Raw genomic sequence first — 23,792 nt, 5'->3', positions numbered from 1 at the left:
GACCCCTTTCAGTCCGCCTGGTCCGGGTGTTCGTTTTTTTTATTTTGACAAGTACGTGGATTATAAAAAAAGATCCGGACTCTGGTTTTTGGTGAGTATAATTTTTTTTGCAGGTACCCCGGATTCTTCACTGACGAGGGGGTCGTGGCCAGTGTCGGAGTGTCAACATAGGTAAGTATGTGTGTGTCGGCAGGTGTGAAATAAAGTTTTACACTCACGGTGTGCATGTCCTGTTTTTATTTGGGTATTTTTTTCCAGTAGAACCAGGGCCGGTGCAAGGGTGTTCGGCGCCCTCCTGCAAACTATAAATTTGCGCCCTCTCTCCCATACTTAATAAAGAGACAATGCAGTATGAAGTCTCACGCCGCAAAAAAACAGGTGGGGCGTGGTCACACAATAGTACCAATTCAAATTACTCCATACAGTAGCACAATCTTGTTCACATTTACACCACGCATAGCGCACAGAGGGAACTCGATTCACCGCTGTCGGTACTCCGACTGTCATTTTACACTTTACGGCAGGTAAGAGTCCCCATTTTACACATTACGGCAGGCAAGAGTCCCCACTTTACACATTACGGCAGGCAAGAGTCCCCATTTTACACATTACGGCAGGCAAGAGACCCCACTTTACATATTACGGCATGCAGGAGTCCCCACTTTACACATTACGGCAGGCAAGAGTCCCCACTTTACACATTACGGCAGGCAAGTGTCCCCATTTTACACATAACGGCAGGCACGTGTCCCCATTTTATACATTACGGCAGGCAAGAGTCCCCATTTTACACATTATAGCAGGCAAGTGTCCCCATTTTACACATTACGGCAGGCAGGTGTCCCCATTTTATACATTACGGCAGGCAGGTGTCCCCATTTTACGCATTACGGCAGTCAAAGTCCCCATTTTACACATTACGGCAGGCAAGTGTCCCCATTTTACACATTACAGCAGGCAAGAGTCCCCATTTTACACATTACGACAGGCAGGTGTCCCCATATTACGCATTACGGCAGGCAGGTGTCCCCATTTTACACATTACGGCAGACAGGTGTCCCCATTTTACGCATTACGGCAGGCAGGTGTCCCCATTTTACACATTACGGTAGGCAAGAGTCCCCATTTTACACATTATAGCAGGCAGAGACCCCTTCAACTAAGAGAGACAGAGTGAAAAAACCCAGACAGACACATAGATAAATAGACAGACAGACAGACAGACAGATAATCAAACATACAAAATACTCACTTAGTTCCTCTGATAGACACAACCTCCCGGGCAGTCTCTCTATTGTTCCACAGTCCTGGTAGGTGATGAGATGGCTCCATGGATATGGGGGCATCTAGTGGCTCCTGGCAGTACTGCAGTCAAGTACAGTAGTCACTGCAGCTCTCTGCTCCCGAAGCCGTCCTTTGTCCGTCAGTCCCGCCCACACACCTCCCACTGCTAGCGCCACTGCAGGAGGAGATTACATCAGCGGCGTGGGAGGAGATTACATCAGGACGGGAGGAGATTACATCAGCGGCGTGGGAGTGGGGACTTGAAGAGCCGGTATGCACGTACCGTGATAGGCGCAGCCGGCAGCAACTGCACACATCAAAGGAATGCAGAGCAGTGAGAGCGCCTCTCCAGGCATGCGCCTCCCTGCACTGCATCCCTTTGCTGAGCGGGTTCCGCCGGCTCTGAGTAGAACTACAGGTACCAGCGGGCCCGTTTTTCTCCCGTATGCTGGTACTTGTGGTTCTCCAAGTACCAGCTTGCGGGGGAGGCTTGCTGGGACTTGTAGTACTACTGGAAAAAAAAACAATATTCTTTCATTTTTCAAAATGCTATCGCCCCCCCCCCCCCCCCCCCCCTGCGCAGCCCTTGGATGGGGGGGACAGCCTCGGGCTTCACCCCTGGCCCTTGGGTGGCTGGGGGGGGGACCCCTTGATTGAAGGGGTCCCCACTCCTCCAGGGTATCCCGGCCAGGGGTGACTAGTTGGATATTTAATGCCACGGCCGCAGGGCTCTGTATAAAAGTGACCCCCGGCTGTGGCATTATCTGTCCAGCTAGTGGAGCCCGGTGCTGGTACTAAAAATACGGGGGACCCCTACTCTTTTTGTCCCCCGTATTTTTTGCACCAGGCGCAGAGCACGGTGCTGGTTGTTAAAATACGGGGTATCCCCTGTCATTTTTTTCCCCGTATTTTGGCAACCAGGACCGGCTCGAAGAGCCCAAGGCTGGTTATGCTTAGGAGGGGGGACCCCACGCATTTTTTTTTCAGATTTTTACCATTCCATAAAAAAAAATATATATATATATATATATATATATATATATATATATATATATATTTTTTTTTTTTTTTTTTTAAATATATAAATAATACTTGTGCCTCCAAAATAGACAAACCAAGTACCTAATCCCATCTAATATAAATAGATATGCTATTACCAATTAAAAAAACACAAAAAAAACATGTTTTTAAAAAAATTTATTAGATTCCGCCAGCAAAGTGTGGCGGATTGAAAATGACGAATTTACTGTCTAAAAACACTGTTGTCGAATTTACAATCTTCAATTGAATATACTTTTGTCGAATTGCCGCATTTGTACCATTGCACAAATGTCGAATTTGACAAATGTCGAATTTCAAAAAGTCGAATTTGGAAAGTCCGTTTTTTTGACGAAAAGTACTGAATTTTTTTTGGGGGGGCGAAAATGTCCCGTTTTTCGACATTTTCGGGAATTCGACCGCAATTGCATATACCCCCTAGTCTTTTTACTAGTCTGTCCCCTGGTTGCCCACTAGTCTATGACTACACTGTCCCCCTGTTTCCCACAGGTTTGTGAGCACACTGTTGCCCACGAGTATATGACAGCACTAACCTATGATACTTGCCTATGATGACCTTTTTGTCTACTTGCCAAATTTTCCGCAATTGTGATTATTGACGGTAAGGTCAAGGGCATGATCGCCCAGTGCATTTTCTGTGCACACGCACTGCGGCAATTCTGCAGTATCAGCCGAAGGGTGTCGCATCTGTATATTGCTGCTGTCACCCTTTGTCCCCTAGTTTATGTCTACACTGCCCTGTATTCTATGTCTACACTGACCTCCAAGCCCACTGGTGTGTGACTGCCCCAGTTGCCCACTGGTGTGTGACTGTCCCAGTTGCCCACTGGTGTGTGTCTGCCCCAGTTGCCCACTGGTGTGTGTCTGCCCCAGTTGCCCACTGGTGTGTGACTGCCCCAGTTGCCCACTGGTGTGTGACTGCCCCAGTTGCCCACTGGTGTGTGTCTGCCCCAGTTGCCCACTGGTGTGTGACTACACTGGCCTCCATATACTCATTTTCAACACTGGACCATTGCACACTTGCCTATGCTGACATTATGCCTATTAGCCTATGTTGGTGTTGGCCCGTATCCCTTAGTTTACGCCTAGACAGGCTTCATGCCCCGTAGCCTGTTTACACTGACATCTATGCCCACTAGCCTCTGTTGATGTTAGTTCCCTGGCCCACTAGCCTAAGTGAACACTGACCACCATAACCAACTAACCTATGTCAACACTGGCCCCATTGTCAACTAGGCTATGTTGACATTGTCTCTAATGCCCATTCGCTTTTGTCATCACTGATCCTTTTGCCCACTAGCCTATGTTGGCACTGACCCCATTGTACTAGGCTAAGATGTTACAGATATGCCCATATGTCCCATTCACCCGCCCCCCCAAGCTTATGTGTACATTTCCCCCATTCCCACTAGTATGTCTGTACACTGATCTCCATACTTACTACCCCATGTCAACACTGGCCCACTATCCTATGGTAACACTGGCCCCCATGCCCGCTAGTCAATGTTTTCACTGGCACCTGTGCCCCCTAGTGTCTTCATTGGCCCACATGGCCATTAGGCATGGTATTTACAACTCTAGATAGACTATAATGGACAGGGAAAGAAAAAGATTTGAACTAGCTGTAAAAAGCTGGAGTTCTGGAGCCCTGTCTGATATTACCCCCTGTCTGATATTACCACGCCATTGGTGCTCTGAAAATCTGGACTTTTAGGAAGCACCTATTAATACTCACTAACGGTGTTCTTCTATTTCTTTCGGTTACTTCCAGGTTGTACTACAAGTAGAAAAGAAATTATTTGATTATTTTAATCAAGAAGTTTTTAGAGATAACAATGGTACTGCGGTAAGTCTGGCTTCATTTGTGGAGATTTTGTGTAAAACACTACTTGCTGTTATTGGGGGTGATGTGCTATACCTTGAAAAGTGATCAATTTCACGGTGGTAAAGTACCAGCCAATCAGCTCCTAACTGCCATGTTACAGGCTGGGTTTGAAAAATGACAGTTAGGAGCTGGTTGGTTGGTACTTTATCACCGTGCAATTTATCACTTTTCAAGGCTTAGTACATCTGGCCCATAATGAAGTTTATACTTGTTTCCAGTCTAGAACAGTAATGTCTGGTCATAGTAAGGGCCCCTTATTCAGATTGCACTATGGGGGCTGGTTGGCTGTGTACATTAAAGGGCTGCATGACCTGGAAGGCTGAGTGATGTCACTGGACGCTATCGCTGTGTGGAATAATTATGGTTGAACCAAATAAAGATGCATCTATGAGGGGTGTGCAATAAGTTTCCAGATATGCAGTGCATACTGTATATTGAGTAGACGCAATCTGACTGTCTGATTTTGAACTGTAACCTATACTAATGTTTTTGTTAAATTTCATCGGGATCCACCTGCTTCATATTCCACAAAAAGCTTGGCCTGAGCAAGGTTTCTGCTTGCTGGGGGGCGCATCAGCTGACTTGAGAGCAGAAGGAGACTTGGTGCCACAACATGCTGGTCAGGTTCGATGGCAGTCGCTCAAGCTCTGGGTGATAAATCCTGGATCTCCAGTGGACCCTAGTTGGATCTGTGTCACCACAGAAGTTTCAATGTTAATGCAGCGTGGCCAAGCAGATAGTGGCTGTTTTTGTGGCCAAGACTGGCCATGTACGGATCGTGTAATGGTTAGCATTCCTGCCTCACCGCACTGAGGTCATAGGTTGGATTCCCACCATGGCCCTAACTGTGTGGAGTTTGTATATTCTCCTCATGCTTGTGTGGATTTCCACCAGGTACTCTGGTGTCAGGTTAATTGGCTCCCAACAATAAAAAAAAAATTAACCACTTCTCCATCTCGACAGTGCACCTGCCCACAGGTCCAGGAAAGGGGTGGATTTTCTGGCCCAGAAACTAGGTCATCCTCCATACAGTCCAGACCAGGACTCCTGTGACGACTTTGTGTTCCCACAAATCAAGCGTGGGATTCACTTTCCGTCACCATAAGCTGCAGTGGAGACCTTCATCCAGCTGCTTCATCAAGTGGTGTGAGCACATGCATAGACTCCTCTGGCGAATACTTTGAAAAAATTTAAAGTTCACTTTGTTTGTAAATATAATACTTTTTGTGCATTCAGAAACTCTCGTCACCCCCCTCATATGGTCCTCCCTTTACCAACTAAACAGCTAGATTAGCCCCTGCCCCTTTAGCTCATGTAAAAGATGCGGTTGTAAATGTAACAAATCTTAGAGGGAGATAAAGTACCATGCAATGTATTTGAAAAATAACCGTTTAGGAGCTGATTGGTTTCACACTTTATCTCGCTACACTTTATCTCTCTCCAAGTTTTGATACATATTCCCCACAGTCTGGTGACTTAGGGCGGGTTGTACTAATAATTATCTTCACGGGCCATCGCCTGCTATCGCACCTATGCTATTCGCATGTATACTAACATTTGCGATTAGTATCGCAATGTGATGGCATTGGCCCCCTGTGAAGATTGGCGGTCCGGAGGAGAGGGTGTGCGGAGGCCTTCATCACCTCCCAGCATCAGGAGGTGACGTCTGCTGTCCCAGGCTCCTCCTCCTCCCTGCAGGCAGAAGTACAGATGGCTGTGTTCCTGGGGAAGGAGGAGGCTGGGATCCCCGGGACTGCTACACCTGCATACAGGGGGGGGGGGGTCGGCGTGAGCGGTCAGTGCGACGGGATGCGGTAAGAAGCCCATACGCTTCTATAGGGTATTGCCATAAAAAAATGGCAACACCCTCCGCATTGAAAAAAGCGGGCGGCCGGGTCTAAGTACATTTGAAAATGCGGTAAAACCTCCATAAACAGGGGGTTTACTTCCTTTTTCCTTTAGTACATACTGCCCGTAATCCGTATAAACCCCTGTAATAATTTACTTATACACCTCTATTAAACACTGCATTCTAAATTATATTTACAGGGTGACAACCAGAGGTTAGCAAAGATCAAATCGCCGCATTCAATGCAAAGGAAATAAACATTAAAATATTCTTTTGTTCCCACTGGACAGTGCTGACCTAGGCAGATCTTTAGGTTGCCTGTATGGTAAATGCATTGCTGGCCCGGAGTCAGCAGCTCCCGGGATCTCTATACCCAACCACAGAGGCAACAAAAAGATGAATGATATAATGAGGCGGAGGAGATAATCTAATCTTCATGGTCTAGTTAAATACGCAGCACCATGATCGCTAAAAAACAAACTACCTATCTTAAAGGATGAATGTTCCTTGGACGAATTCAGCCCCAAAAAATCCATTGCATCCTTCATCAAGCACTGGTCTTGTACCAGCCTGACAGAAATTTAATTCGAGCTGGCTCCTGAAAATAATTATTGTATTTTAAGAGTAGTAATCATTGGCTGGGACATGATTGAATGTGTCCATGGCTATTGACTTTTGCTATGATATATGGCTCAGTTTAGTCGATATTCCCATCGAAATTGTATAATTAATTATAAGTGGGGCTGTCAGGTCTGCAGGATGGAGTGCCCTGATGAGTATTTGGGAAGATTAAATTTTCCTTTGCTGCGGCGAGGCAAAGACTTGGGAATTTTCGCAGCGAGCGGCTTGTTGGATAAAGATGTTTTTCTGTGTGTTTAGCAACTGCTTGAGCTGAAGATGCATTGATTTTCCGGCCTCTATCTGTGCAGCGTCTCTTCACTAATAGCGGAATTTGTGCAGATGTGACAAGAGCTGACAAATATTTATTATCCGCTAACTACTTTATCATTGTCCGTGGAGAGGGTGTTTTTTTTTATATATATATATATTTTATTTATATATATGTTTCTGCTCTCTACTCTTCCCCCCAGTGTAATTTAAGAGATAGATGTCCTTGATACATAAAATAGTTATCAGGCTTATGAAAAATGTATAATAGATCACTTTTTTATTTTTTTTCTCCCTCTAAGAAGCAGGAATGCAATTTTCATTCTGAAAAGCTTCAGACTTGTAGTTTGGTTATCTACAGTCACCCTTGGAGCAAACGGCAATTGGATGATATCTGTTTAAGAGTATTTTTATTCCAAAGAGCTAGGTGTAAATCTTATCCCCTAAAGTTATTAATATTTGGTTTCCAGGTGTAAAACTATTCTCAAATTGCTCAAATGCAGTTTGCATTACTCTGAAGGCAATTGGTGCTAGTCTTTTCTGCTAAGTGGGAAAAATGACAGGAGCTGGTTGGCTGATACTTTATCTCTCTCCCGTGCTTAGTAAATAGACCCCTAAGGGGGTATTCAATTAGTGCTGTTTTTTCGGCCAGTCGGGAAAAAACATCCCTTTTCGCCCATTTTTAGGTCGAACTTACATCCGACCTATTCAATGCCCATGCCGTTTTTTTGACTGGTCGAAAAATCTGGCACTGTCAAAAACCACGTGTATCGGCTAATTTGCCAACGATACACGTGTTTTGTCGAATTCGCCCGTTTTGGGCGCAATTTTCGCCCATGCCGATTCACCCGAAATAAAGTGAAATAGATTGGCCGAAAATGGATAAAAAAAATGGGCGAAAATGTCCGCAATTGAATATCCTGTGTTGAATAAGTGACATTTTTTTGACCAGTCGAAAAAACGGCACTTAATTGAATATCTTCCTAAATCTGAAACTTGCTCCACTAGTGATCAACTTTTTTGGATGGAAAGTGGCATGATACTGTCCAATTCAATGGTTATGCTCCTTACATATTGGTGACACTCGTATACAGCTGCTGCGTACTAATGGACAGCATGCCTCCGGTTGGTTTGACTCCGCCTATTGACATTGTAGCCACACCTACCACATGAGGCCACTTTCAGAATATTTTCCAGGACTGCTTTATGTTCCCAATCTGCCCCTGGAAATGGGGATTACACGTGGGCTCTAATGTAATGTTCCTCTTATACCTCTTGAATAATTGTTGGGGTACGTATGTGCACTATTGTACTTTGATGATGAACCAAAACCCAAAGGAGAGAATTCATGGTCTATAAATACATATTAAATAGCAGGTATGTGCCGCTATCCTGTATGCTATTCTCCCATTGGGTGATCTTCAGTATGCCGCCGGCCGGGGCTCCCGGCGACCAGTATACTGGCGCCAGGATCCCGAGGGCCGGCAGGCCGACACATATTCTCTCTATTGGGGGTCCACGACCCCCCTGGAGGGAGAATAAATAGCGTAAGTTTGTTACCTTTCCCGCAGCGTGGCGAGTCTTCAAGGGGCTCATTAGCGCTCGCCCAGCTGTCGGTATGCCGGCGATCGGGATCCCGGCCACTCATACTAGACCCCTTCCATCCCCTACATGAAAGCTGCCATACGTAGTGCAGGTTACATCACTTGCACAGACAAAAGCCTGAAGGTTTCTAATGATCCCTTTTCCGTTTGTGATAGTAATGTATATAGATGTAGGTGTTTCTGCACAAGAGCAGAATTGTTTCTTTTGCAAGTTCTGTAGTTCTATGTTTAGGCTCTTTATGTATTTTAATCATTTAATTTTTTTCTTTTTATCATTGCCAATATATGTGGCCTTATACTTTGTAGTTCACTGAGGGAGACAAATATCCCTTTTATCTTTTATACCTTTCTGTTTTTGCACAAAGCTGTGCAGAAAGATTGTGTAAGCTTGAACTATGCATTTTACTATAATGGCTTACTTTTCCCAGTAAACTTTTTTATTTTATTTTTTGGGTGGAGGAGGGCGTTCAAATGTTCTGTCCATTTAACTACTGGCTAGACCAGTAATCACTATCAGGGATGTCAAGACGGGGTGGGGAGAGTGCTCCCAACCTGGGCCTAGGGTCATCTGGGGGGGCCCACGCGAGCCATGAAGGTTGAGGAATACCCCCTTCTAGGCACACATCATAGCAAACATAGTATAAGAAGTCTGAGTTTTAATGAGTGGGTGTGGCAATGCCACCTTTGGCCACACCTCCTCTCGCACCCAGGCCTGCCATGTGTCTCATCGACCCTGATCACTAAGGCTACAGAAACCTGCACATCTGTACCCCACCAGCCTGTACCACACACTGCCTATAGGGGAAGCACTGTGGTTCCATGCGATTATTCAAAATCCTCATTGCTCCCTGAAGATCTCCAGGTGTTATGTGCTATTGCAGCAACTATAGTTTATATTTGCATACCCTCCCATCCATATCAGAACATGTCCATGCCTCATCTGTGCCATGTTGGAGATGAAAAACACTTGTGCTAATTCCCAGTTTCATCTAGTCGAGCCGAGTCACAAATTCCCACCACAGGGCTTCAGGACCAGTCCCTTTATATTGAGATTGTAGGGAGGTATTAATTTATGCAGTAGCAAGTTAGTTCACCGTTAAGTCTGTTGCCTGAATTCTAGAGCGCTTTTGAGAAGTAACAGAGTTGAGTATTAATGTCTGTGCAAATATAGTTTTATATATAATCCCTTCTGGACAGAAATGTGTGGAATAGTGCATTTTACCACTTTACTACTTTTTGGTCCTTTCTGGGCTTGGCCACTGAATTACACACATTCTTTATTACTAGGCCCCACCACAAGCTGTTACTTATCACAATTCAGTAAAGTGTATATTTCAGCTCTATGTGAAAATAGAGATTATGGAAAAGAGAATAGAAGCAATGGCATCTGTACTGTATAAAATAGAAAACATGGTCACACAGTAGACCTTCAGAATGCTCTAGCTACTCTTTAAGCTCTGAAGCGCTGCTGTGTGACGGGGAACCACAGTTCCCATTTAGCGTAATACAGGAGCTTTTAATGCCTTAAATACGGCACAGGGTCACGGAATCTGTGCATTCTAAAAGGACTGATTTCCAGTAACCCTTTACAAGGCACATCCAGATAGATTGAATGATAAAAAATAAAAAAAATTGCTTTTTTTCTGCTTTTCTGTCTATTTAACCGACTGTGTTTAAATTAGAATAAGTTATACCTTTCTATAGGGTTCTTTGTGACATTGATGCATTAAATTTGTTTTCTATCTGAAGACACCTATCCAATGTATAGAATGCACTCTGAGTACAATCGCCTTGTTACAGCGTGCGTCCTATAGTGTTTACATACAAAGAGGTCACTTATTGGGTTAGCGAGATGTACACAGTAATTATCTCAGAAAGGCGGCAGTGTCATCCTTATTTATGCTGACAGCTCTCTGTACTGTACATTAAACAACATTGCTTGTAAGCCTTCTGCAAAGGGTCAATTGAAGAACTGTCAGGGGGCAATTAGGAGCTCAGTTTGGCTGTCATGTTTTGCTGGAACGGACTGATAGCTGCGCTCAGATCTGTGTTGTCAGATGTAGTGTAGCACATTTTAATAGGGAATTTCAGAGAGCTGTATTACAGATAAACAACACTGCGCTATTAGATTTATATTAACAGTATAATCGAAGCAATTGTCCCTATTGACCCAGTATATTTTATATAATTTTATTTCAATCAGGAACAGCCAGATTACACTATGCAATTAGAAGACATTTACCAGTGCCGTAAGTGCAGACTTCTCGTGAGAGCTGCTCTCTAGACTCCCAGGGAGTGTCTCAATAAAATCTGTACTAGTCTAAAACTAAAAACGAAACTCAAAGCCACAGAATCCTAAAAGCATAAGATATACGTCTCCAGAGCTGGGGCTGCAGCACAGTCCAAGATTCAGATAGGGGAGTCGCACCAACTGCCACCTGAAACGCTGACGAACATCACTGGCCGGGACTCACTGGCAGTTGTTGTGTCTCCCCTATTTGAATTTTGGACTGTGCTGTAGCCCCACCTCTGGAACTGCCACTGATCCCAACGTCTGCAGAATGTTCCAAATGTGAGTACAGAAGTGGTGTGGGACTGCAGTGCCACAGGTATTAATCAGATTGGCCACGGCATTAGCATAGATGCAGTAAAAGGCGCAGTCATGTCTGTGTGTGACTTGGAAATAAGCCCCGCTATATGGTCTTTTTTGTGACACTCTTATTTTTTATTTTTAAATGGTTTTATTGATTCTGAAGCATGTCAAAAAAGGTACATCAAACAATGCAATATCAATTGGACATGAAGTATAATTATTCACCAAACGAATTAAATGTATCCAGTTAACGTAAGATGCAATGCTAAGTGAAAGATACGCTGTGCGAAAGAAGAGGATATTTCATTAAGAATCAGGGGGATCATTGTCTACAAGCCTCGTTAGGTACCTGGAGGTAGATGTTGCTGCGTCTGCATACTTGTTGCGTCTGCGTAAGGAAGTGCTATAGTGTAGCTCTCCCAAATCTCAAGCCTGGCTACCCTGGATTCCTTAGCTGAGGATGTCTCCAATTAGTCCATTCAAAGTAGATAAAATAATTTTTCTTGAAATGGAGGCTTGATTCCAGACCTGTAAAATGTTTTGGGGGTTTTTAGCCACTGAACTCAGCGCCAGTAAAAGTTTACGTCATCCACACCCGCTGACTCTTTCGTGACTCGTAAAAATAAAAATAAATCTTCTGTAAAAGTCTCCATTCCCGGGTAATCCCAATTCTCATCACAGTATTCACTATTCCCGCTTCATGAATATTTCATATCTACATTCTCAACAAATACCACGTAGCATAACACATTATACATACTGTATGTCTTGTTCTAGACCAGTCTACACATTACACTGTCCTGCAAAGTGCATCCAGCTTGCAGTGGTTGTATTTGTAGAGTGATTGAAATGACATCCAGGATTTTAAATGATCTGTATTTATCTACCTACTATTCTCATGGCCTCCTCTTTCTCCAAATCCCAAAGGTCTATCTCTTCAGAAGAGCAAGCAAGTAGAAGACTGGACTTCAGATACTTTATATTGTAGGGGTGCCTTGTTGCTGAGCGGAGTATAAGCTTATGTGCCTTCTGTAAGTTTATATAGGCAGCAGGTGCCCGGCAATATGGCCGACAGTAGTATACCCGTCATTTGGTCTACCTACTGCTCATGCAAGACAGCCAACCTCGGGCTTGCACATTCATAACAAAATGTAAAAACATAAATGTAGAATATATGAATCCAATTTTCAGAAGAAAAATATAATTTATATATATATATATATATATTGTGACAAGAACACTGGGATAGTGTTTGAGGGCAGGTATGTTTGTCCCAGGTTCTTGTCTTACATGTATTAGAAAAATGAAAACTTCTAGGAATATGTTTTGTTTTGTTAGAACCTTTTCAGTTTGTTGGAAAAGCTGGGTAAGGGCCCTGAAAGAGAGATGGGGCAAGTTCCAGACATTGGAGCAGATGTATTAACCTGGAGAAGGTATAAGGAAGTGATAAACCAGTGATATGTGCAAGGTGATAAAGGCAGCAGCCAATCAGCTCCTAATTGTTAATTTACATATTGGAGCTGATTGGCTGGTGCGTTATCACCTTGCACGTATCACTGGTTTATCACTTCTTTATGCCTTCTCCAGGTTAATACATCTGCCCCATTGGGCCCAGTTCGGGGCTTTGGCCTCTCAGAAGGCTAATCAGGCTTTCAGCTGTGTAAGAGTGTTATAGAGCTGCTGGCCTGATTAGGGTGTGCAGACTGCCTGGGAAGACTGCAGGATCTCTGTGAGAGAAACACGCTTCCTGATACAAGTGAGCTATACAGTGTTTGCTGGAGAACTCTGTGTTTTTTTGTTTTAGTGATAGTTAGGAACATCTTGTGTTTAGTTAGTGCCGGACAGGCAAGGTATTTTCTTTTGGTGTTTGTTTTATTTTCTGTACAGTAAAACTGGCTGGGGCCAGTTGTACCAGAAACTGGACTTGTGTGGTTCCTCAGCTGCTGCGTGCTGCCATATACCCCAGGAAACTGCACCTTGCACCCTTACAGTGTTACAACTTGGTGGAGAATGCGAGCACTCCGTTCTGCGCATAAGTGAAAGCAGCAGCTTTATGAGGCCTGCAGAAAATGGTGGTTTATGCAGATACAGCCCAGTGTGAAGTTGCTGAGACTCACCCCTGAGGGTTTGATATATGTCCTGGGTGAAAGCAGCTACAAAGCCGCCTGAAAAATCTGTCAACATGGAGGAACTGCTTAAAGCCTTGCTGCAAGCTACAGCGGCTCAGCAGGAGGCCAACAGACAGCAGCAGGTGGCAATGGAGGAAAATAGGAGACAACAGCAGGCAGCTGTTGACGAACTTTACAGGCAACAGCGTCAGGATAGAGAGGCCTTAACAGAAGTGGTGCAGAGCCTTGCAGCCCGGATTGGAGATGTGGCCGTCAGTGCTCCGACCAGCTCTAGTTCTATACGGGCCAGTCACTTCCTGCAGAAAATGACAGAGGCTGATGATGTGGAGGTCTACCTGACCACGTTTGAAAGGACTGCCGAGCGTGAGAACTGGCCGAAAGCACAGTGGGCCAGTCTGCTGGCACCTTTCCTGTCAGGTGAGCCCCAAAAAGCGTACTTTGATTTAAGCCCTGCTGAGGCTCGGGACTATGATAAATTAAAGACTGAGATCCTGACCCGCCTGGGAGTCACGCTGTCAGTACGAGCACAACGGGTGCACCGGTGGGTGTACGCCATGGAGAAGCCTCCTCGCTCCCAGATGCACGACCTTATTCAGCTAACAAAAAAATGGTTACAGCCAGAGACATTAACTGGTACCCAGATGGTTGAAAGAGTCGTCATGGACCGCTACTTGAGATCTTTGCCCATGGTCCTGCGCAAGTGGGTGAGCCATGGAAACTCGGGTACTGCTGACCAATTAGTGGACATGGTAGAGAGGTATTTGGCAGCAGAGGAACTACTGATGACCACCCAGCAACCCATAGATCCTCGACAGCGCCCTTCAGTAAAGACTGGTAAGACTGTTCCTTGGGAAAATGTTGCTGGGCGGATAAGAGAACGCAAGGCTGGAGAGACTGTAAACACTGGCCCTGGAGACAGGCCAATGGGGCTAGTACGGTCTATGCTGCCCAAACGGGTTGATAATCGTGTGGTTAAATGTTTTAGGTGTGGTATGCCAGGTCATGTTATTGCCAATTGCCCAGTCACGCAAGAGCCCATGCAATGTGATGCTGCCTTTGAATGTCGCAGAATGTCTTTCTTTGCTAGGTTAGTCTGTACTGTGGTACCTTCACCTGAGCTGGAAAAACAAATGTGTGATGTGTTCTTAGAGGGTAACCGGGTAGAGGCCTTGCTAGATTCAGGAAGTTTAGTTACCCTCATGAAAACTGGGTTAGTGAACCCCTTAAAGGTCCAGCAAATACCTATTGGGGTAACTTGCATACATGGGGATACCCAACATTATGTCACTGCTGAAGGGAATATAGAAACTTGTTGTGGGTCAGCAATTGTTAAAGTAGGACTGGTCCCCACCTTGGTGCATGAGGCCATAATAGGGAGGGATTTTCCTCATTTTTGGAAACTGTGGGAATTACGGTTATCAACAGATGTGAGAAGTAAAGAGCCAGTTGATAATACCAGTGATTTTATGGATGTACGTGTGTCTTCTGAACTTTCTGACCCTTTGCCTTTTGCTAGTTTGGCTGGGGAAGTGACAGATGGGGAGTCCAGTGAGGACCCTCTTGCTGGGAACAGAGACATAGTAGTTAGAACTGAAAGCGTGCCTGACCTGGAGGTAAAGAAGGATCTGTTTGCGTCTGAACAGTTAAAGGATCCTACCTTAATAAAGGCTAGGGAGAATGTTAAGGTTGTTAATGGGGAACCTGTGGCACCAGGTGACAGGGTTACGTATCCCCACATGGCCATCTGTAATGAGCTCTTGTACCACATTGTCAAAAGGGGTAAGGATGTGGTGGAACAGCTGGTAGTTCCCCAGCCTTATCGAAGAACGGTACTAGATTTAGCTCATAGTCACGTTACCGCAGGACATTTAGGGGCAGAAAAAAACACTGAAAGAGTTTTACAAAGGTTCTTTTGGCCAGGGGTTTTATAAAGAAGTGTCTGAATATTGTTCTTCCTGTCCTGAATGCCAGTATCATGCCCCTAGACCCCATTTCAGGAGCCCACTAGTTCCCATGCCTATTATAGAGGTCCCGTTTGACAGAATAGCCATGGATCTCGTGGGGCCCTTGTTAAAGTCTGCTCGGGGCCATCAGTATATCCTGGTAATTATGGACTATGCCACTCGATATCCTGAGGCTGTCCCTTTACGCACTATCACAACCAAGGCAATAGCTAGGGAGCTGGTGCAGGTTTTTAGTAGAGTGGGAATACCAAAAGAAATTTTGACTGACCAAGGTACTCCATTTATGTCAAGGATCATGAAGGAATTATGCAAATTATTTAAGGTCACTCACCTCAGGACATCCATCTACCATCCCCAAACAGACGGGTTGGTGGAAAGGTTTAATAAAACATTAAAAAGTATGTTAAAAAAGGTTGTTGAGAGAGATGGGAAAAACTGGGATTGTTTGTTGCCCTACTTGTTAATGGCCATCAGAGAAGTTCCTCAGTCCTCTACGGGGTTTTCTCCATTTGATTTGTTGTATTGTAGACACCCCAGAGGGCTGTTGGACATTGCCAAAGAGACGTGGGAAGGACAGCCCACTCCTTATAGAAGTGTTATTGAACATGTATCACAAATGCAGGATAGGATTGCAGCCGTGGTACCTGTTGTCAGAGAGCACATGGAACAGGCCCAAAGTGCTCAACAGAGGGTATATAACCGGAGTGCCAAGATACGGGAATTTGCTCCTGGAGATAGAGTTCTTGTTTTGGTACCCACTGTGGAAAGCAAATTCCTAGCTAAATGGCAGGGTCAATTTGAGATTAGGGAAAAAGTTAAATGAGGTGTCCAAGTTTGACGCGTACCCCATGCCCCGTGTGGATGAGCTTATAGAAAGGCTGGGAACAGCCAGGTTTCTCACCACGTTGGACCTGACCAAAGGTTACTGGCAAATACCTTTATCTGATAGCGCCAAAGAAAAAACAGCCTTTTCGGTTCCGGAGGGGCTGTACCAGTATAAGATGTTACCCTTTGGGTTGCATGGGGCTCCAGCAACCTTTCAACGGGCGATGGATAAAATTTTGAGGCCCCATAGAAAATATGCAGCTGCCTATTTGGATGATGTGGTAATTCACAGTACAGACTGGGGGTCTCATTTGGTTAAAGTACAAGCAGTACTGGACTCAATCAGAGAGGTAGGGTTAACTGCTAACCCAAAGAAGTGCTGCCTCGCAATGGAGGAGGTCAAATACTTGGGCTTCACCATAGGCAGAGGTCTAATTAGGCCCCAATTGAATAAAATTGATGCTATTCAAAACTGGCCTCGTCCAGTGAATAAAAAACAGGTAAGGGCTTTTTTGGGAATAACTGGGTACTATAGACGGTTTATTCCCAATTTTGCGACCACAGCGGTGCCGTTATCAGACCTTACCAAAGGGAAGCAGTCAAATATGGTGAAATGGAACCCTGATGCAGAAAAAGCGTTCCAAACATTAAAAGTGGCTTTGTGTTTACAACCGGTATTGATAACACCAGATTTTTCAAAAGAATTTGTGGTACAGACAGATGCCTCAGAGGTAGGGATAGGCGCTGTGCTGTCCCAAACCAGAGATGGGGACGAACACCCTATCATTTATTTGAGTAGGAAACTCAATGAGCATGAAAAAAGGTATGCCATTGTGGAAAAGGAGGCTTTGGCCATTAAGTGGGCACTAGATACCTTGAGATATTACCTCTTGGGTAGACAATTCAGACTAGTGACGGATCATGCCCCTTTAAAAATGATGTATGTAAATAGAGGCAAAAATGCTCGTGTAACTAGATGGTTTCTAGCGTTGCAGGATTTTAAGTTTACTGTCGAACATAGACCGGGTACACAATTGGCCAACACAGATGCATTGTCCCGCATCTTCTGTTTGGGGGCTACAAGTGTTCCGGCCCCTAGGTCGAAACAGGGGAGGGGGATATGTGACAAGAACACTGGGATAGTGTTTGAGGGCAGGTATGTTTGTCCCAGGTTCTTGTCTTACATGTATTAGAAAAATGAAAACTGCTAGGAATATGTTTTGTTTTGTTAGAACCTTTTCAGATTGTTGGAATAACTGGGTAAGGGCCCTGAAAGAGAGATGGGGTAAGTTCCAGACATTGGGCCCAGTTCGGGTCTTTGGCCTCACAGAAGGCTAATCCGGCTTTCAGCTGTGTAAGAGTGTTATAGAGTTGCTGGCCTGATTAGGGTGTGCAGACTGCCTGGGAAAACTGCAGGATCTCTGTGAGAGAAACACGCTTCCTGATACAAGTGAGCTATACAGTGTTTGCTGGAGAACTCTGTGTTTTTTTGTTTTAGTGATAGTTAGGAACATCTTGTGTTTAGTTAGTGCCGGACAGGCAAGGTATTTTCTTTTGTTTTTTGTTTTATTTTCTGTACAATAAAACTGGCTGGGGCCAGTTGTACCAGAAACTGGACTTGTGTGGTTCCTCAGCTGCTGCGTGCTGCCATATACCCCAGGAAACTGCACCTTGCACCCTTACAGTGTTACAACATATGTATGAAAATTCAAAAATATTGTCTTTTTACTGCATCTGCTGCCACCGTCCTGGGACAATAGCATAAAAACAGCCAGTGGTACAGGTATTACTTATTTATTTATCACCGTTTATATAGTGCACACATATTCTGCAGCACTTTACAGAGACTATTTGACCATTCACATCAATCCCTGCCCCAGTGGAGATTAGAATTTCTATTCCCTATCACATGTACACACACAGATATTCACACTAGTGTTAATTTTGTTGGTAGCCAATTACCCTACCTGTATGTTTTGGATTGTGGGAGGAAATCGGAGTACCCGGAGGAAACCCACGCAAATACGGAGAGACTATACAAACTCCACACGGTTAGAGACATGGTGGGAACCCATGACCTCAGTGCTGTGAGGCAGTAATGCTAACTATTACACCACTGCTATCCATGATAGGTTTGCAGTATGTAGCTTCTTCATACTTTGAATGGGAAAGCCATTGCTTGAGATCCCCAGTGATAGCCACCATTGCCATTACCCAGAGATGGCCGTAACTCAGTGTTAGACTGTGGCATGAAGGGTAAGGCAGTGGTAGTGGCCCATGTTTAAGCATACCTCACAACATTTTGTATGTAGTTACGGGACTCCTGAGCGTGGCGAAGGCATGCGCATCCGAAATGTGTGGCCTCAGCAAATGGGGGGTCTGCATTCACGAGAATGCTGCGACTGCAAGCCACACCACCTATTTACCTATGCTTTTGAGACATGCCAAGCCCTCTGAGAGCTGCTGGCATGCCTCCTGCCTCTCCTGTGAATAGACGCTGTGCGCACGCCTGTATTCCGGGCACTTCTGGCTTTCCCTCTTGTGAGAACCTGCTTGTGTGGGAGCTGAGACAGATGACCGTCAGTGCATTGCTGCACTGAGGAATGAGGTATAGCGTTTCTGGATGTCTCCAACGTGTAGCAGCGTTAAGCCTTCCAGGGATTTAACAGTCTGTGTTGAGTCATGGATATACAGTGCCTTGCAAAAGTATTCATCCCCTTGGCTTTGTACCTATTTTGTTACATTACAACCTGTAATTTAAAATTATTTTTTTAATCTGAATTTTATGTGATGGATATGCACAAAATAGTCTTAAGTTGGTGAAGTGAAATGAGGAATTTTATACAAAAAAAATTATAAATAAAAATTTGAAAATTGGCATGTGCATATGTATTCACCCCCTTTGCTATGAAGCCCCTCAAAAGTTCTAGTGCAATTAATTACCTTCAGAAGTCACAGTGTGTCACATGATCTGTCAATATAAACACACCTTTTCTGAAAGGCCCCAGAGGCTGAAACACCACTAAGCAAGAGGCATCACACCATGAAGACAAAGGAGCTCTCCAAACAAGTCAGGGACAAAGTTGCTGAGAAGTACAAGTCTGGGTTGGGTTATAAAAAAAAAATATCCAAATTTTTGATGATCCCCCGGAGCACCATCAAATCCATCATCTTCAAATGGAAAGAACATGGTACCACAACAAACCTGCCAAGAGAGGGCCGGCCACCAAAACACACAGACCGGGCAAGGAGGGCATTAATCAGAGAGGCAGCACAGAGATCAAAGGTAACCCTGAAGGAGCTGCAGAGTTCCACAGCAGAGACTGGTGTATCTGCGCATGTGACCACAATAAGCCGTACAATCCATAGAGCTGGGCTTTATGGAAGAGTGGCCAGAAAAAATCCATAATTTAGTGTTAAAAATAAGAAGGCACGTTTTGAGTTTGACAAAAGGCATGTGGACGACTCCCCAAATGTATGGAGGAAGGTACGCTGGTCAGATTGAACTTTTCAGCCACCAAGGAAAACGCTATGTCTGGCGCAAACCTAACACATCCCATCACCCCAAGAACACCATCCCCACAGTGAAACATCGTGGTGGCAGCATCATGCTTTGCGGATGTTTTTCAGCAGCAGGGACTGGGAAACTGTTTTGAGTCGAGGGAAAAATGGATGGTGCTAAATACAGGGATATTCTTGCGCAAAACCTGTTTCAGTCTACCTGGGATTTGAGACTGCGACGGAGGTTCACCTTCCAGCAGAACAATGACCCGAAGCATACTGCTAAAGCAACACACAACTGGTTCAAGGGGAAACATTTAAATGTGTTGGAATGGCCTAGTCAAAGCCCAGATCTCAATCCAATTGAGAATCTGTGGTCAGACTTGAAGATTGCTGTTCACAAGCGGAAACTATCCAACATGAAGGTGCTGGAGCAGTTTTGCCTTGAGAAATGGGCAAAAATCCCAGTGGCAAGCTCATAGAGACTTATCCAAAGCTACTTGCAACTGTAATTGCCGCAAAAGGTGGCTCTACAAAGTACTTACTTTAGGGGGGTGAATAGTTATGCAAGCTAACGTTTTCTGTTATTTTGTCCTATTTGTTGTTTGCTTCACAAAAAAAAAAAACCATCATCTTCAAAGTTGTAGCCATGTTCTGTGACTGAAATGATGCAAACCTTCAAACAATCCATTTTAATTCCAAGTTGTGAGGCAACAAAACATGAAAAATGCAAAGGGTGGTGAATACTTTAGCAAGGCACTGTACTTACAACCTGGGCCTTTGGGCTACCACATTTGGGAACCTCTAAACTAACTGTCTGCTCCATGCAGAGAACCAAAGACAAAATTCCAGGTGACGTTATAAGGAATGTATATGCTCAGAGATTGCTGCGACATTAGAGGAGGAATATCCATCCATCTTATGGAGGCTGCTCTTTTATGGCAAAATGAAACACGAAAGACCATTTCAATGGCAAATTACCGGTGTCTTTCATTTCACCAATTCAAGCGCGTTGACATTTTTTAAAGGGAATTCAGAATATTTCCCAGAGTCACTCAGGAGCGCTGATTCCTTCAGATTTCTCCTTTTTACTTACAGCCTAAACAGCATTTCCCTTGCACAGCTGTGAATTCCCCAGAGCATGCTGGCGATGGATTTGATAAATGCTGCTAATATCACCTCTTGATCCAACAATGCTCTGAGTTTGGTCCGCAGGTCTTGATGAGTAATTGCTGTTGTTCTACTCCAATGACTGAATTAAGTTGCCCTGTTATAAAGGGTTCATACTACAGTGATTTCAGCAGAGGCAGCTTATGGCCAGGTCCCAGTGGACAGTGACCTTTTACAGGGTATCTTTCTACTTTCTGATAAAACGGCCTAAATTGTTTTCTATTGACTAAGGCGCCTTACTCTTTCTGTTTCAGCACGTGGCACAGGCAGAGGAATTACATAACCCTCACATAGTTATGTTCCTTTAGATAGGCTAATTCTGTTTCTAAGATGAAAGTCTCTTGTGTAGTGATTATTAAAATCACTGTCAAAAGAAAATGAATGTGACCAAGTATAAATAGGGGACAGTCTGGATTTTTAACTTTTAAGTTTAAACTGAGTACCTTGTGCTACCTCTCTTCCATCATTTTGGTGCTTATTACTCACCAATACCCCTTTCAGATTGAAATGCCAGGTAGCACTCAGGATTTTGTAGATAACTCCAACTCAGATGCGGCCTGGCTGTGACCCCATTCAGACCGGAGGCTGGATCCAATTTATAGCCAGGTTGGCAACGTCACTGCTCACGTGTGCAGTGACGGCGCTGTAAACGGGTCCCAGCTTACCCGTTTCCACTGAGCCTTTCCCGGGTTCTTCACAGGAAAAACCCTTCTCTCAAGCAGGGTTACTGGACCCGGGCTGAGCTGTTTCCACTGTCCAATATTGTGGGTTCACGTGTGATTGGAAGACTCACTTTCTGCCCTGCTTAAGTTTGTATAGTGGAGTAAGGGGAAATTCGGGAGGATTGTGAAGAAGTGGAGGTGAGGGGTAGAGGGGGGAGAAGAGGTGGGGGGGGGGAGGGGGGAGAAGATAAACAGTAGCTGGTCCCTTATGGAGGAGGAATGGATCAGCACCCCTACCCTGGCTTTCTGCGCACCCTGCCTTAGGCTTACAGACCGGCAGATGAGCCAGTCAGAGAAAATACCTACTCCATGCTGCTGTTCACATTGAAAAGGTAATAGGTGACTGGTCCCTGGGAAGAAGGGAGCCACCAAGAAGGTTCCCAATGCCAGGCCCAGCCAGACTAGGGAACGGCTGTCTCCTATGCCAGTGCATCCTGTGTGCAGGGTGGTGGTGTAATTCTAGGGACCAGGAGGGGGCACCACTGACACTGCACTCCCTGTGCCCATGACGTAGGGTCTACACTTTGTGCTTCTCACATGGCTTTTAGTCAGATCTTGACATCTTCAGAATAATTTAGTTCAGAGCTGAGATAAAAATGTAAGCACACATTAAAGTAATTAATACATAACGTTAATTTATATTAATGAAACTGCTTGTTTGCATGCTTGTAAACATCTATTAATGCTAACAGAGAAATAGGGAGGTGATTCAGAGACGGACGCAGATTGCTGCATACGCAGCCAGATCTGCGTCAATCTCCATACATGCTGGGGGCCGCCCAGCACAGGGCAAGGCTGCCCAGCATTTGTGACTGGCCACCTTTCACTGCGTCCGCAATTGCGTCAAACTAAGGTTGACCCCTGGCACCGCAGCCTGGCTGCAATGTCAGGCAGTTGGCCGCCATTTTTTTAATCTTAACGGCTGCGTGTGACGTCACACAGCCACCTCGAAAATTCTAACGGCAAGCCCCCAGTTGGCCTACCTAACACCACGTCGCGAACACCTGCCGCTGTCAATCATCTTGTGGCTACATCCTTCCTGGATGCAGCCGCAAGGAGAAGGGTCACGCATGCACACTGCAGCCAGTGCGTGTGCGCAGACCAGATGGACACGGCCGCTGCGTCCGACTCTGAATCAGCCCCCAAGACTTGGGTAACCACCGTGTAATGCATATTTCTCTAACGTCCTAGTGGATGCTGGGGACTCCGAAAGGACCATGGGGAATAGCGGCTTCGCAGGAGACTGGGCACAAAGTAAAAGCTTTAGGACTAGCTGGTGTGCACTGGCTCCTCCCCCTATGACCCTCCTCCAAGCCTCAGTTAGATTTTGTGCCCGAACGAGAAGGGTGCAATCTAGGTGGCTCTCCTGAGCTGCTTAGAGTAAAAGTTTAAATAGGTTTTTTATTTTCAGTGAGACCTGCTGGCAACAGGCTCACTGCATCGAGGGACTTAGGGGAGAGAAACGAACTCACCTGCGTGCAGAGTGGATTGGGTTTCAAAGGCTACTGGACATTAGCTCCAGAGGGACGATCACAGGCCCAGCCATGGATGGGTCCCGGAGCCGCGCCGCCGGCCCCCTTACAGATGCTGAAGCAAGAAGAGGTCCATAAATCGGCGGCAGAAGACTTTCCTGTCTTCATAAGGTAGCGCACAGCACTGCAGCTGTGCGCCATTGCTCTCAGCACACTTCACACTCCGGTCACTGAGGGTGCAGGACGCTGGGGGGGGGCGTCCTGGGAAGCAATGAATTTACCTTAGTTGGCGAAAAATACATCACATATAGCTCCTGGGCTATATGGATGTATTTAACCCCTGCCAGTTTTCCAGTAAAAAGCGGGAGAAGAGCCCGCCGTGAAGGGGGCGGGGCCTATCTCCTCAGCACACAGCGCCATTTTTCCCACACAGCTCCGCTGGTAGGAAGGCTCCCAGAATCTCCCCTGCATCCTGCAACTACAGAAACAGGGTAAAAAAGAGAGGGGGGCACTTATTTGGCAAAATAACAGATATAAGCAGCTATAAGGGATAGACACTTATTGTAAGGTTGTCCCTATACATATATAGCGCTCTGGTGTGTGCTGGCAAACTCTCCCTCTGTCTCCCCAAAGGGCTAAGTGGGTCCTGTCCTCTATCAGAGCATTCCCTGTGTGTGTGTGCTGGGTGTCGGTACATGTGTGTCGACATGTATGAGGAGGAAAATGATGTGGAGGCGGAGCAGAGTGTCTGTAACAGTGATGTCACCCCCTAGGGGGTCGACACCTGAGTGGATGTACTGTTGAAAATTACGTGACAGTGTCAGCTCTATATAAAAAAACAGTGGTT

General features: G+C 45.2%; 1 protein-coding gene across 4 annotated transcripts in view; it reads left to right on the top strand.

The window, feature by feature from the left end:
* The window catches only part of INPP5A (inositol polyphosphate-5-phosphatase A), a 911,370-nt gene that overhangs the window by 805,235 nt on the left and 82,343 nt on the right, over window positions 1-23,792 (top strand). For all 4 annotated transcript variants that reach the window (XM_063962166.1, XM_063962167.1, XM_063962168.1 and 1 more), the window contains exon 11: window positions 4,115-4,189. In XM_063962166.1, coding sequence (XP_063818236.1) covers window positions 4,115-4,189 — 75 coding nt within the window. The remainder of the gene's footprint in view (window positions 1-4,114; window positions 4,190-23,792) is intronic.

Source organism: Pseudophryne corroboree, chromosome 3 (genome assembly GCF_028390025.1).
Source record: "Pseudophryne corroboree isolate aPseCor3 chromosome 3, aPseCor3.hap2, whole genome shotgun sequence".
NCBI lineage: Eukaryota > Metazoa > Chordata > Amphibia > Anura > Myobatrachidae > Pseudophryne > Pseudophryne corroboree.
This window is presented reverse-complemented; position numbering and strand designations above follow the sequence as displayed.